Source organism: Macrosteles quadrilineatus, unplaced genomic scaffold (assembly GCF_028750875.1).
Source record: "Macrosteles quadrilineatus isolate MER2022 unplaced genomic scaffold, UCM_ALF_1.0 Scaffold_5__1_contigs__length_97177068, whole genome shotgun sequence".
Lineage (NCBI taxonomy): Eukaryota > Metazoa > Arthropoda > Insecta > Hemiptera > Cicadellidae > Macrosteles > Macrosteles quadrilineatus.
The window spans coordinates 59,322,288-59,337,838 of NW_026542598.1; the positions used below are offsets into that span (position 1 = coordinate 59,322,288).

The 15,551-nt window shown below is 33.4% G+C and overlaps 1 protein-coding gene across 1 annotated transcript in view; it reads right to left on the bottom strand.

Moving 5' to 3' along the window:
* The window catches only part of LOC128994687 (uncharacterized), a 74,233-nt gene extending 63,215 nt beyond the window's left edge, over positions 1-11,018 (bottom strand). The window contains exons 1-4 of the mRNA XM_054419411.1: positions 10,759-11,018; positions 7,050-7,236; positions 6,118-6,298; positions 252-344 (exon numbers count right to left, since the gene is read on the bottom strand). Of these exons, the coding sequence (XP_054275386.1) occupies positions 252-344; positions 6,118-6,298; positions 7,050-7,217 (442 nt within the window). The 5' untranslated portion in view covers positions 7,218-7,236; positions 10,759-11,018. The remainder of the gene's footprint in view (positions 1-251; positions 345-6,117; positions 6,299-7,049; positions 7,237-10,758) is intronic.
* Between the last annotated feature and the right edge of the window lie 4,533 nt (positions 11,019-15,551).

A 15,551-nucleotide genomic window follows, 5' to 3' on the forward strand; every position in this document is an offset into this window, starting at 1 on the left:
GTTTAGTAATCAAGGATGGGTCTTAGTGGTTTTAACAATGGGAATATTGTGTTTTGCAGATCCGGGACCACTATGACAAGAACGATCGCAAACCATTCAATCAATAATTTAACACATAGAACATTTCAAACACCATCAGTGCATCTGGACTAAATAAACTGTAACACGGTGAAAGAAAACAAATAATGTTTAGTATAACTTTAAAGCGACATGGTAATCAGGGTATGGAAAAGAGTATTTAACTGACTTACTGAGATTTTGCTTTTCAAGCACTTCCTTTTCTTGACTTTTCCTTTCGGGTAACAATACTTTGGGACTCGTATGATGAGCGGGTCTGTTTACGTCTGAAATTTTAACAGTAAAATTAGTAGTGTCCTGTCAAATGTTGGAGCAAAACCAACATAATAAGAACTTTCAGGTAATAAACAATAATGGAGGATTTGTCTCCCTAGGTTACTCAAGCTTTTACATCATTTTATGCCCTAAAGTGAGAAGATTTCCGTTTTGTTCATCATGAATAATAAGATTAGAAAGAAATATTAACTATGGTAGATAAGTTTTTGAGGTACTCTCGTAACATACCATTATTCATTTGTTACAAAAGCCTTATTGATTGTTGAGGTTACTGTCCTTGTTGCCCTAAATTCCTAGACTTTTGTTATCACTTGATTTGTTTCTGATTGAATCAGAGTGAATGTTGAATATTTACTAGTTACACTTTGATCTGAAGTTGAATCACATTTGAACTCATCTTTGGTGAAGGACCCTGAAAGCTCAAACTGGTTAAAAAAAACTGTCCCAACACAATTTGCAAATCTTCACAAATCTAGGAAGAGGAGGGAAAATGTTTTACTTACACAGACGCAATCTGTAGTGTGAAGCTTCTGAATTGATCGGACTATTCAGTAAAAAAAACTTTGCTTTGTTTGACACAGACCTGGAATTAATTGTCACACTTCTTCAGGTCAGGTCAACATGTTGATTAAGCCTTCAGCACTTGCATCGTTTCAGACATTCAGTTCTTGGTGATTTAGACTGCAACCCAGCCAAGCTTTGGTGAATAACATGAAAGAACTGCGACAATAAGGTAAGGTTGTCCTTACCCTCTATCATTGAGATGATTGTGTACACCAACAATAGTCCTACATTGCATTGAGCCTCTAGGTAAGGCCTTTTCCAATGCGGGCAGCAAGAGAAAGTTATGTGTACCGAGTAGTCCCAGGCAGTAGATGCAATTGTGTGACACATCCTTGCCCGTCTGTCTTCGTTACCACGGTGACTTGTATCTGATGGCCATCCAGGACATAGAAAATTATGTACTGGTAGTCACAGGCTATATGAGACGATGTCTGGGGCGACTCATTTTTCAAGTCCAAGATGTACTTCTCCCAGGAGTTGTAGAGAGGCATTCCCCTCTTAACAGCCAAAGGATTGAAATCCATGCCAAGACAATTTGCCCTGTGTGTGGTATTGCACACACTCTCTTCCAGGTCTACCTTTTTTCTGGCCTCATTGGAGGTGTGTTTGATGTCCCTGCATCAAACCCAAACAAATCTTCGGCCCTTTGCATAACCTCACACTTGCGCAAAATGTGATAAGAAAAGCCTTTGTCATGTTTGAATAAACTATTTTAATTTAATTCCCTTCACTTCCATTGCATGACAACTGAGAGCAATTAGAATCTTGACCCAGATCTATATATAATTTTAATAGGCCAATATGAATTTTGTGATAATTGTTTATAAGCTGCAACGCATCCGACGACCATGTAAATGTGACATTGATAGGTTTTGAAGCCTGTAGATTTGCCATCAAACAAAAAATATTTGAAATTCAATCAGCACTCTGACCCAGTGGCCTTCCAAGTTCCCATATTATTCTTATGGTGAAAATGTTTCTTTCAATTTGAAAAGATGAGTACTTTGAAATTTACACTAATATTTTAAACAGCTGGTTATATTAAAATTGAAATTAATGGATGATATGTGCTAAGATAATGATCTATTAGATTTGTTGAAAAGATAAAAACGTACTCTGTTTTATGGTTTGAAAATTGGTGTTTCACTTCAAAACTTGTTTTTAATGGTTCAATGATATGAAAATTCAACTTACAATGCAGCAGTTACACTATTTTTTGTGATTTTTTAGATCGTAGTAATACTTAAACTAAATTACAGGATATTATTTAATGAGTAGACGATATCAATATCGATGGAAGAATATTTTTTATCCTGTTTAATCAATTTTTTTTAACGCCAGTGGCATTTCACGAGAGAATAAATGTTTGTGGATGTTCCGGGGATGGAACCCGTCTCTCCCGCTACGAAGTCCGAGACGCTAACCACTAGGCTAGCAACACAACCATATTGTAAGAGATCGCACCTGCATTCTTCTGTATGATTATTTATGAAAGGTGCACAAGAATAATGATCAGACGTTATTGATATTAGTTTAAAAAATTTTTTTAATCTTCAAAAAAATATTTAATTAAATCGGAAGGTGGATGGGCAGGTCCCAAAACTTCTGGAAACGCCATTTTTGTGTTAATCAGGAATATTGATACGTCAATAGGTTTGATTAAGGAGTGACTGTAGGTAAAGGAATGACTATTGAAAACATGCGGAGGAAATTTGCGGGAAAATTAAAGGAGTCTTTGCAAAATTAGCAGGGCAGGCTAGAACCAGTAGACGCATGACTGGGATCATTTGATGACGCTGTACAATGGGTGTTTAGCCAGCAATGCTGTACGGATGCGAGTTCTGGGGTAAGGATGCTAGGAAGATAAGATTGAAAAGGAAACTTTTGAGTATGCAAAGAAGAGTTTTGTTGAAAGCAGGGAAATCATACAACAAAGTATCGCATGATATAATTAGGGTTTTGGCTGGATCCATGCTTATTGAATAAAGAATTAGGATTTTGAAAGACATGTGAAAAACAAGAGTGCCAGAATGCGCAAATGAGTGGCAAATGCGCTGGGAACAGACTGAGGAATAAAGGTAAACGTTCGGATATACGCCAAACATCAGAACGAGACTGGAACTAGATTGGGAGATAGATTAGATATCATTGTTGAACGCAGTTTGTCACAGGACATGGAATATTTCAATCGAATTTGTAAAAATTTAACTTAGTGCAAGAGGAAGTATGCAGATGCGGAGAAATAGAAACTGCAAGTCACATATTTACGAATTGTCCACTTCAGGATGTAAATAGGAGAGGGCATGAAGTCTTCGATAGGAAAGGTCTAGAGATGAAAAAATAAAAACTTGATGAGAGACGAGGAAACAATTGAGACAATTAGGAAAGTAGCTAGGGAAATAGGAAGAACCATATAGGCTTTTAAATTGAAAAAAGAAACAAACAAAAACAAAGAAAGAAAAGGAATTAAAACTTCCCCATTAAGGAGAGAGAAAAGGTTAGAGCGAATCCCAATGATTCCTATCGCTGAAGGGAGGTAGGGGGAAGGGAGTCGTGTGATTTTTAGGGTTTTAGACACATAATGTGTCTGGACAAGGATTTAGAGTGGCCAAAGCCTGAGAAGAAAGATTTTCATGGGGAATTGGCCAGGCAAATAAGATCCTGACTTAAGCCACGGGTGGTGGTGGGAACAAGGGGCTTTGGTTTATCATTTAGGTAATCGTCGATTAATTAAAACTAGTATACACATTGCTCAAAATCAAGCAATTGCAAAGAAGTAAAGTAGTTATTTAAAAACAAATAAAAGTTAACATAATTTCCGATGAGTTTAAAAGACTTTGAATTAAAAACTAAATAACAGCAATTAAATTATACAGCTGATCCAAATGTAAACAATTATGTTCTTCATAAGGATAACATGGGAACTTTAACAGCCACTGGGACAGAACCCAAGGGACTTTTGCAGAAATGTAAGGCCAGTTTGAAAATCTAGGCGACACACTCTTTCCAATGAGACATCAATGGATAAAATCGGTTAAAAAATGGCGGAGTTCAACCGACAAAGTTTCATGTAGCGTATTAATTATATAAGATATTAAAGAGAATATTTTACTGACTTTCACAACAAAAAAAACTGCAAAGACGGCACGACACGTAAATTGCAAACTCAATTAGACCTTTTACCATCTCCACATTAACAACAAAACCAAGAAACCCAAAAACGTCAAATAAAAAAGATCAATTCTTCTTCTCTTAAGTCTAGATTGTTATCTTATTAAATTATTAAATTAAATGTTGGAATATTACCTACACCAAATGATCGTGATTGTTATCTAACAAAATCCAAACCATTGGGGCATTGTGGGTGGGGGTATACTTTTAACCCTCCGAGTGTTATGTGTCGTAAAAGCGACTCATAACACATCCGCTGTAATGTTATGTGTCGCTTTTGCTACTCACAAATACTGTTTACGGTGACGGCTCTGGGACTGACTGAATCGGATTGAACTGGATCGAGTTAGGTATAGTTTTTTTCAGCAGATTCAGAGCTTTCTCCTGATGTCTGTTTCTATACGCTTTTCATTTTAGTACCGAAAATATTGTAGCAGACAGCTGACGTGCGTATTTGTAAACAGCTTGGTTAACCTCGCACCGATGACTGATGTGTTTTATTACGTTTATCATTGTTTTAGTGTTAAAAATCAAAAGTAGTGATATACGTGGTGCATTATAAGAAGATTTAAGTGATTTTGAAGGGCTGGTTGATGATCCTGAAGGAGTAGGTAGTGATATTGATGTTAATTATCAGCCAGATTCCTAGCTATGGTTAGGCTATGCATTCTTAGCTAAACGCTATGTACCGAAATCTGTTTTTTGCCCATAACTTATTTATTTGCAAACCTACTTCCTTATATTATTATATTTTTAGAATCCTCATAAAATTCTGAACAAAGTGGCTATTTTAAAATATTTGTAGACCTATAAATTATAACAATTTATTGAGCGCAAACATAATTTTTTTAATTTATTTTATAATTTTTGAGAAATGTTAACCCCACAAAAATTTTTGAACATTTTTAGCGAATTTCCCTATAGGGAAGTAGCTATTACCGTAGGTGGCACGGTAAGACCTAGACTCGGGACCGATTTACTTTTTCATTTTGATGTCCCCAGAGGCCAAAAACACCATTCGTTCAAATTTTTATATATGTATATATATATATATAGACTTATATATATATACGTCCGTGAACGCGATAACTTAAGTAATTTTTGTCCGATTTTGATGAAATTTGGTTTAAAGGTGTAAAGCGGGATAAACTTGAATGAGTTCGCGAACCAGCACGATCGGACCATGGGAAAGGGGCTTTACGGGGGGTTTTATGGGGTAAAAATTGGTTTTTCTCACTTTTGACCCTCAAAACACAAAATTTTCCGATTTCTCTTTAGACCTTTTTAAAGAGCTTAGAAAAACAAATAATTTAGTATATAAAAGTATTTTTGTTCGATTATTAGTAACGTAGAAAATTAAAAAAATTGTAAATTTCAAATTCCCATGTTATTCTTATGGAGAATATTGTCAAATGTTGTAGTTTGCTTGTTTATGGATATATTTTGATCAAACTTGGCAAATTTATTTATTTTGTACTAAGCTATCAATATTTTACTCAAAAACACACTTTATTAGTTTCCTTGTAGCAGCAAACCTAGGTACTCGTTAAACCTAATGTTATTAAAATATATTTAACTGAAAATCAATTCGGACAAATGGAAATTCGCTTAGTCCTCAGGTTTGCTGCGGCGGGGGTATTTTATGTTTTATATGTTACATTGAAGCCCATAATTTTCCAAACAAAATTATATATAAAACAGTATACTTTACATTGTTTTTAATCTAAGATACATTTTAATAAAACCCTGCGATTGCGCAATAAATGGGCGAACATTAAGACCAAAACTAGAGACACTTGGAGGGTTAAGATTGTTTGCAAGAGCAAATAAAAGGGAGATGATTGGTACACAAACACCCTTCCAAAATACTCTCGGAAACTCTGTGAAAACCAAAAATACAGTGGTAATTTGTAGCCTTTTCTAGTATTGCAAGGCCCACTCACAATAAAATATTTGATAATACAAGATGACAATGGTAATAGCAAAACATAAAATTCCCAGTAGCAAATGTAACAAACCAATCCTTACCTTGACCCCCACTAAAAAGATTAGAAGAAAAGTTCCGGGCTTCATTGTACGCTAACAAAGCTTCCCTGAATTCTTCGTCCTCTTCTTCGATTGCATGTTCCTTCTCTTTTTCAGTCCTTTTTGGATGATTTGTATTTTGAGGAGTTTTCTTTAACCTTTCAGGTGAAGTGTACTCAGGGGTCTAAATTAAAAAGACGTTTGAAAACATTATAATTGAAACAAAAATCATATTATAAATCCTTAATATTGAAAGTTAATAGGGGCAATATTTGATTTCATTAAGGTTTAAATCTTTAGATTGTTTTTTAGATGTCAGTATTTACCTTTGTCTATTGATACATAGAGTTGGACAGAGCTTTATAAGTGTTCCAAATGGGAAAAACACTTTTGTAGAGCATTAGCTTAGCTATAATGCTTGATGTTAAATATGCTTTGTTATAAAATCTGTAATTGCAAAAAGCGGTTGAATTCACTGTTTTTATCATCATAATAACTACCTAAAAAATAATTGCTTATTTTGAATATTTTTACATTTCTATAGCCTAAAGGGAAATAAATTACCAAAATTTTGACCACCTCTGATTTCACATAAATCCAAATCATTACCTGTTCACAAAAAAAAAAGTTTTCCTTTAAAATTTTGAAGAAAGATTTTGTAGTTTTTCTCCTTTATTTTGAAACAACTTGTCTAAATATTTATACTTTTGAAAATTGCAAATTCTTCATTACATGACGCATAAATCAAGTACTGTATATGGTTCAACAGATTTTCTATATTGGTTGAATGTTCAACCAATTTTCTAAAATAAGTCTGCAATCGCAAAAATGCCTTGCAACTACATAGTGTACTATGCGCCAGTTGGAGGGTTAAAATGTAAAATCTGCACACTTGTCTCTTGGTAGTTACAGACATAATAACAAGAGATACTTACAGTAGCAGAGTTTGTCTGGTCAAGAATTTTTACTTTTGGTCCCGTCATCTTTCCAACAAAATCGCATTCCCATATACTTTCTTGAGTCTTGGCATTCCAGTAGTAAATCATGTTTTGAGATTTGGAGTGGGCCTTGACCCATACAACTTCATCATCACACTCCGACATGGTTGGAATATCAAAGTTGCTGAAAATGAAAAATAATTATTACCATAACAAACTTATCGTGTTTTGGTCCAAATACAAATTAATAACATTTACAACAAATATAGCCTAGGCTACATGGTGGGTTTAGGTAAGTTTTTGTTAAACACCTCCTTGGTCAGCAATTATTCTATTACTATTAACTTATCCCAATAACTATTTCTTTATTTCGTTTGAAATGTTATAACCTTCAGTAAAATTTAAATCGTTTATATACAATTGTCCCGTAAGGAAACAGCCTAACTCCGGGAAATGGTTCTATGGGTCAAAATAAAGAGAAAATCAAGACTAACATTTTTTTCCAAAATTGCTTTGTTATCCAGATATTCGCCATTTAGTTTTTTTTTCATATTAGCATTTTTATCGTTAAAGATTTTCAACCGATCTTTATGAAACTTGGTATGTATGTTAAGGTAGAAGAGACCCATGATAGAAAAAAAATTCATCTGGATTCATCCTAGGATTTTAAAATGGCAGCCATTTTAATTTTAAAATCTTAAATAACTAAAAAAAGGCTAATTGTATTAAAAAATTTCAAGAATACTTTTATTTAGCATTTTAAATTCCTTATCAAACGATACCAAGTTCAAATACTCTCGCCACAGCAAACCTGCAGGCTAAGCGAATTTCCATTTACCTACGGTACTAAAATATTCTCTAAAAATTGTCAGATTTATTTCCTATTTAATTAACATTTATTTTAGTGAGTACATAGGTTTGCTGATACAGGGAAATGTTGACAGCTTAGTAGCTATTAAATAAACCAAATTTCTAAATTTGGTTAAAACATATCCATAAATAAGTGAATTACAACAGTTTATTTATTCTCCATAAGAACAACAAGGGAGTTTTAAATTTAAAATTTTTTTAATTAGGCCTATCTTCATAACCGTTGGGCATACAACAATGCTTCAATATACAAAATTATTCCCTTTTTAGGCTTTACAAAATCGTTTGAAGAAAAATTATGAAATTTTGTGTTTTCAGGGTCAAAAATGGGAAAAATCAATTTTTACCTCCTAAAACCCCCCATAAACCCCCAATCCCATAGTCAGATTATGCTGGTTTGGGAACTAGTTCAAATAAAAGTAGGTTTACACGAACGTACCAAATTTCATCAAAATCAGATAAGTTTTGCTCGAGTTATCACACTAACAGACGCAAAATTATATATATGAATTTGAACGGATGGTGTTTTGGCCTCTGAAGACCTCAAAACCATGAGATCTGTGGTAAAAGCTTATTCCCTATATGGGAAATTCACTAAAAGATCGAATAAGAAATAGCTGAAAAATTAAGATTTTAGTTGTAAAAATCAAAATTGGCCAGCTTATCCTTATTCTACCCCATTTTACAACTATAAATCGTAATATTTTATAGCTATTTCTTATTCGATCTTTTTGAACTTGGTATTGTTTGATAGGGAATTAAAAATGTTAAATAATTGTTCATGAAATTTTTTCATTAAATCAGACTTTTTTTTGTAATTTTTTTAAATATTTAAAATGGTTGCCATTTTGAAGTTTCTAGTTGTATCAAGATGATATTTTTCTAACATGGGTCTTTTCTACTTTAAGGGGATATGGCAGTGAAAATGCTAACTTCCTTAACTTATGTCTTTCAAACTTATGCCATGTGTTTTATAGACATAAGAACAGGTATAAACATAGTTAAAAGTAATTTTTTTTCATTAAGTACACCCTTAATTTTTTTGTTTTTTGTTGTATTTTTAGGTAATTAACTAAATTTGATATAACTTCAGTTTTAATTATTGGATTTTAATAACTAAACCATCAGTTTGCAGGGAATAATGCCCTCAAAATATTTAGGTAGAATTATAACTGTATCTTGATTCATTACATTTTTTTGGGTCATTTTGTAATTAAAAATAAAATAAATTGGCTTTCTGTGGAAATAAAAAAATCTTTTTTCATCTTAGAAAAGACATACATTGATTCTACCTAATTATTTAGATAATAACATTCTAAACACTTGGTAAAAATTTGAATCGTGTAGCATAAACCGTTTTGAAGATATATCAAATTTAGTAGTTAAAAATGTTAAAAAACTTATTAGCGGGAATCGCACACTTAAAGTTACACTTGGCAGTGTAACCATGGTGATACTTATTGTTGAGTTATGGATAATTTTTTTGTTTATGCAAGCATTTTATTATTATTTATTATATTATTATGTAATATTACTTAATTATTATATTATTAACATTAATAATAATAATTGTTATTGTTATTAGGCCTATTACTAAAATAAGTCAATAACCGGATTTTTCAAAACTATTTTCGGTATTTTTCATAATAGGCCTATAACCTAAGCACTAAAAAAAATTGTTTTTATTTTCGGCCAATTTTTCTTATTTTAGCATTATAAATAAAAAATAATAGCCAAATTTAAAAATATGGGAATCCATTGAAAAAGATAACACAAAACAAGTGTAAGCAACAGTAAGTACCAATGGCAAGATTATAGGAAGCAAATATATAACCAACACCAACAGTCAACAGGAAATTTACAAGTTAAAAGCTATACTAGTACCCAGTTTTTTTAATTAAATAAGCAAGTAAATAATAGTTTTTGGCTTCTTTTCATCATACTGCTAACAGGATAAGAATTTCATAAACCAATCTGAAATTTCATAAGATGTTAGAATTCAGCTATAATAAATTACTACTTGGATGATTTGCTATCAATTAGTTTAAATAAATTATTGTTTATCTAATAGGTCTCAGGTGTTCAAATTACTGTGTAAAAAATCTTTATATGCGTTTATTACTTCAACAATTCAAGTTATTTAACAATAAATTTAAAAAAAAATCCTTTTATTGAGTAGTTGAATTAACAAATGTATAGGATTTTAGTTTAAAAATTTAATTTAACTTGTTAAAAGCTGCAGATAAGCGTTACACAAAGGCTACTACATAGGAGAGTAATTAGCTGATTTGGGTCAAACCAAGGCAACACTAAGATTGAAACAAGGAGCTGATCACAAACGGCAAACATTACGTCATTGCAGTCGCCTATGATGATGTCATGCCAAAGGAGCATCACGGCCTGTTTATTTAGTGTTGCCTTGATCTAACTAGCCTTATGATAAACATTTCATAAACTTCGAACCGCAGCAGCTGCTGTTCTAAAAAAATATTATATATTTAAGTCAAAATATTTATTTAAGCATTTTTTTGTTTATCTTAAAGAAGAAAAAGGTAATCCTCAGCACAATCATATCCAAACCTAAATTCTTTGAAGCAGCATGATGAAAACCACCAAAATAGAATGTTGGCTAAATAGTCCAATTTATAACCCAAGCAAGCTGTTATCATGCAAATATCAACCAACAAATTCTAAAATTAATTAGAAATGTTTATCTTAAAAGTTTTTTATCAACTTGTCGTTGAATTGACTTCTATGCTTCAAACATTTCATACATTGTTCCCAGTACACCAAAAATTGATCCGTTTAAGTTTTGAATACTACAAGAAATTCTTACTTTGTTACCCTGAAGTAATCAACAACTGCTTTTGTTGCACGTGCTGTAGCTTGAGGCAACAATCCTGAAGGTAACACTAAGCGAACACCAGTCTGAACTTCTCTACTGCTTAAAGTCTTAATGTTTGCATATTTAGTCACTATGGCAGCTTCTTTAGCAATCCTTTCAAAAATATCCGAAGCAAAACTATTTAATATATTTACTGCTTTTAGTGACAGAACTAAGTCAGGATGTATCTGTTTCAGCAATTTACAAAAATAAGGTCCATAATTTATCTCACTTTTATAAATTCTGCCTTTTTTACACGACCTTCTCTTCTTTATTCCAATCTTCCTTTGCTTCTGGCCAACACCTTTGGTCTTTTGAGGAGCCATTTTCCTATAAGAACGAATGTTATGTTTTACTGTGTAACGGTCCAACAACACAATCATTAATAAATTTATGACATCACCTTTAAAAACCTGTTGTTTTATATTATGGAAAAATATTTTAACCCAATGTTTACAATTTACAGATCTGCTAAATAACAAACAATGTACCGGTAACATTTATAACAAATTGATTGACATTTATTTTAACAAATTGGTAAGTTGTGTGATTAATGTAATTTGTTAAGAAAGGGAGAGATTTAAAACAAAAATCAATTTGTATTCTCATAATAATTTTTGTTAGTTTATAAAAGGGTCAAATGTTGCATACTGAAAACTTATTTTGTTTGTCATTATTATGAACAAGGTAAACAGATCCAAACTAACCTAACCTATACGCTGCAGCGAACAGAAAAAGAGTGACGTAGACAGCCCTCTTTTATGGGCCTACCGTTAACAATAACCAGGAACCAAAACTATTTAAACATTTAAACCTTGAATGGAATATTTTCATCAATATTAAGTTAATTTAGGCCTAGGCTATTTCGTATTACACTTTTTATTTGATAATACATCATGGGTTCTCTGTGAAACTGATCCCATTTTTTAGGTAAAATCCCTTTAGTCTGTAGTGTAAAAATTTACTCATGGGGAGCGAGCTGGTCTAGAGGCAGAGCGCAGGGCTTCGGAGCCCGAGGTCCTTGGTTAAAATCCTGCCAAATCACCAATGGATTTTATCTAAGTGATAATGCAGCAATCCTTAAGTTAGGTCTAGCCTGAAGTAATGTGAAAAACAATCTCATGCTCGTGCCCAATGTCATTGACTATATAACACTAGTGTTATATATATAATCAATGCTAGCGTCCTAGGACAAAAAATTTTTTTAAACATACCGTATATTCTGAATGGAATAACCCTAGGGCGTTTTTAAACGTTGACACAGGATAAAAAAAAGAAACACACTCAACACATAGTAAATAAAGTTATAAAATATGTCAACCTCAAGTCTACGCCCAAAAAATTTATTTTTTTCAAAATACAGTATTCGTTTTTTAGCGCTGATTTTAAAAATGACCTAGTCATTTTTTGCGGAAAAGTCCCGTTTCCCCGGAAAACACTTTTTTGCCCAATAATAATGTTGTAGGTATACTCAAATTGTGTGGAATTTCACAACAAAATCAACAGTATAACTGATTTCTCATTACGATCCGACAACTAATACCGTAAGTTCTCAATCTCCTAAAACCTGCCAAATGCCTGATAGTCGGAAAACTGAATGTGTTGGGTATGGTAAGGTTACAGTAGGCCTATGTTTTAGTTAGGTTAAAACTTAAATCATTTGGTCAACTAGTTTTCCAATTATCAGGCATTTGGCGAGCTTTTAACTTACAAGGTTATTAGTATTAAGGCCCGGTTTCTCCAAAATGGTGTAAACTTGGCTTAAAAAAATAAAACTAGTTTATTTTTTAACTCTGTTTCAAATGTATGTTTGGTTTCTCCTACACTTTACTGGCTCTATTTAAGATAAATGGCAACACAAGCGGTTGGCAAACCATTTTTTTAGATTTTGTTTGTAAAAATCAACGGAGCAGACAGCAAGGTGCGAAAGCAGTAGACTAACATCACTGTTGTAGGCTAGGTTACGTACCAAAAGTAACTCTACTCTGGCTAAGTGTCCCTGTTTCTTGCATTTGTTACATATCTTTGAAGCAAACTCACAGTTATTGGCCCAATGGTTTTGAGAACCACATCTATAACATTTTCCTTTAAGACTCTCAAAAAGAGGTGAAGGCGTTTTCTGCTTTGACGTCATGTGCGATTTAGTTGATACATTTTTGTATTTATCCTCAATCTGATGTACTGTACTAGGCCTATTAGTTTTAGTTTTTATAGTATTCAGATAGATCACTTTCATGGTTAGCAATTTCCATCACTTTCGCTGCTTTGACGACATCTTGAAACGATAGAAATGAATTATCCTGAAGCAATTTGGCTCTGATATCTTTATTAACTAACCCCCTTATGAACTGTATTCGCAAAAGTGTATTAGCGATTGATTTCTGGCAAGACTCACAGTTAAACTCACAATTAGATGTAAGTTTTTGCAATTTGACTGAATACATTTTAACTGTTTCAATGCGATCCTGTACTCTAGACATGAATTTGTGCTGTAAAGCCCAAGTACTTGGCTATGGATCAACACAATCTGTCAACATTCTCACTAGACGTGCGGAATAAAAAATCTATTTAGCCTAGGCCTAAACTTCTTGGTAAGTTAAGTAAACTTAGCTTAGGTTGAAGGTAATAAAATTCAGATTTTTACAAGTTCTCCAAATTCCAGTCTATTCAACTGACCAAACAGCCATCAGAACAGAACACAACCAGCAATGAGTACGTAGGCTTGATAGAAGTTTAAAGGAAGTCAAGAACTAACTTAAAAGGCCTACTTAGCCTAAGTTAAAAAGTACGCAGAGGATACGCGTCCGGTACCAGACGTGGATTAGGGGTCCGGCAGTTACTGTCATAACCTTTAACCTAACCAACCAAACTTGCTGAATGAAAAAATTGAATGAAGGTTAAATTCTGTTCATAAGATAAAATTATAAATGCCAAAAATTCTAACAAAAGATGTAGGTACCATACAGTTAGGAAGAAATGACATTTAAAGAAAAATCTCTGACATTAAGTTAAAGTACTGATGGGATTCGTAAACCAGGTAGTACCAGAGACTTCTTGCATACCAGCCGAGCACTCTATCCACTACACCACGAACACCGAAGGCTATACATCGTATCGTTGTGGTAATGGCGTTCCGGGCCCCCACAACCCTGTGACGTCACTGCCGGACCAGTTACCATACGCGTATCCTCTATGTATAAAGTATAATAAAAGTAGGCTAGGCCTATTTGTTAGTTAATAGTTAGATGAGTTTGTTCCGAATAAGTTAGTAGTTATGAGATTTATTCAGAATGGACATAACACTTGGACTAGCCTCCGGCCCACCACCATTAGTTACTCATTCCGCACCATTTTTTTACAATGAGCCTAGGCCTAGCATTAAGTTAGCCTAAATATAAGTTAGCCTAGGCCTACATCATGTTTTAGTCATAGACTAGGGCCTAAGCAACACAAGGGAGTATGTTTTATCTAACATTTGATGTTATGTGATTACTTAGGCTATAGCCAAAAAAGGCTAGCCTATATTGCAAAAGTTAGGATGTATAAGGACTAAGTTATAGATTAGGCCTATAGGCCTGATAAGTTATAGGTTAGGCCTATAATAAGAAAAAGGAAAACATACTGTAAGTTAGTTACACTCTTACACTTACCATCTTTGCGTTGGACTCACGTTGGAAAGAAGCACTTTATTAATTTTCCTCTAAACCATAAAAGTTATTTTAAAGGTTTACTTTAAAGTGAAACTGTAGTAGAAACACCAGAAACTATGATAAAATAAGCCAGCCAAGGAGCCAAAAAAACATGAACAAGACTTCTAATTCTTCTTTCACTCACAATCACAAATTCACAAAAACGAAACACGGAGCAGCTTACAATGTTAATGTTGCCACTTTTAGATTTTTCGCCAAATTAGGGTGAGGATTTTTCTGAGCCTTGGCCTTGAAGGCTTTTTTCTTTTTGGCGGATAGTGCAGTTGGACTAGTGACTAGTGGGAGTCATCATAACCGTCGTGAAGTTAGCGGCTCTTTTCATCGGCGCTTTTTCGGATTGTAATAGATATGGGTTGGTACGCCTGCGGGCACCACAATCGTGTTTTGCAGGGATGTCGGAAACGCAATTCAATGACAATACGGTGCGAAATGTTTTTACATTTATATAATGTCAATTATACCTTGATAAAACGTGTATACACGTTAAAACTAATTAACTGGCGTATTTTAAAAGGCATATTTGAGACCGTACTGTACATTATACGTGGCTACGGCTTAACATAACGCGATCAATTAAAACTCCGAACATAAAAAAGTGCATACTCTTTTTCCTAAGCCCATCACATCAACTTTGATGTATTCTAATGGTAATATACAATGTGTAGAATACTCAGTATAAATATGATTGAGGCAGTCCAGTAAATTACGAAGCTATAAGGCAAAATCTATATGGTTGATAGGAATTTGCGTCAGGAAAAAGTGCACAATCTTTTTCCTAAGTCCATCACATCAACTTTGATGTATTCTAATGGTAATATACAATGTGTAGAATACTCAGTATAAATATGATTGAGGCAGTCCAGTAAATTACGAAGCTATAAGGCAAAATCTATATGGTTGATAGGAACTCGCATCAGGAAAAAGTGCACAATCTTTTTCCTAAGCCCATCACATAAACTTTGAGGTATTCTAATGGTAATATACAATGTGTAGAATAATCAGTATGAGTATGATTGAGGCAGTCCCCTAAATTAC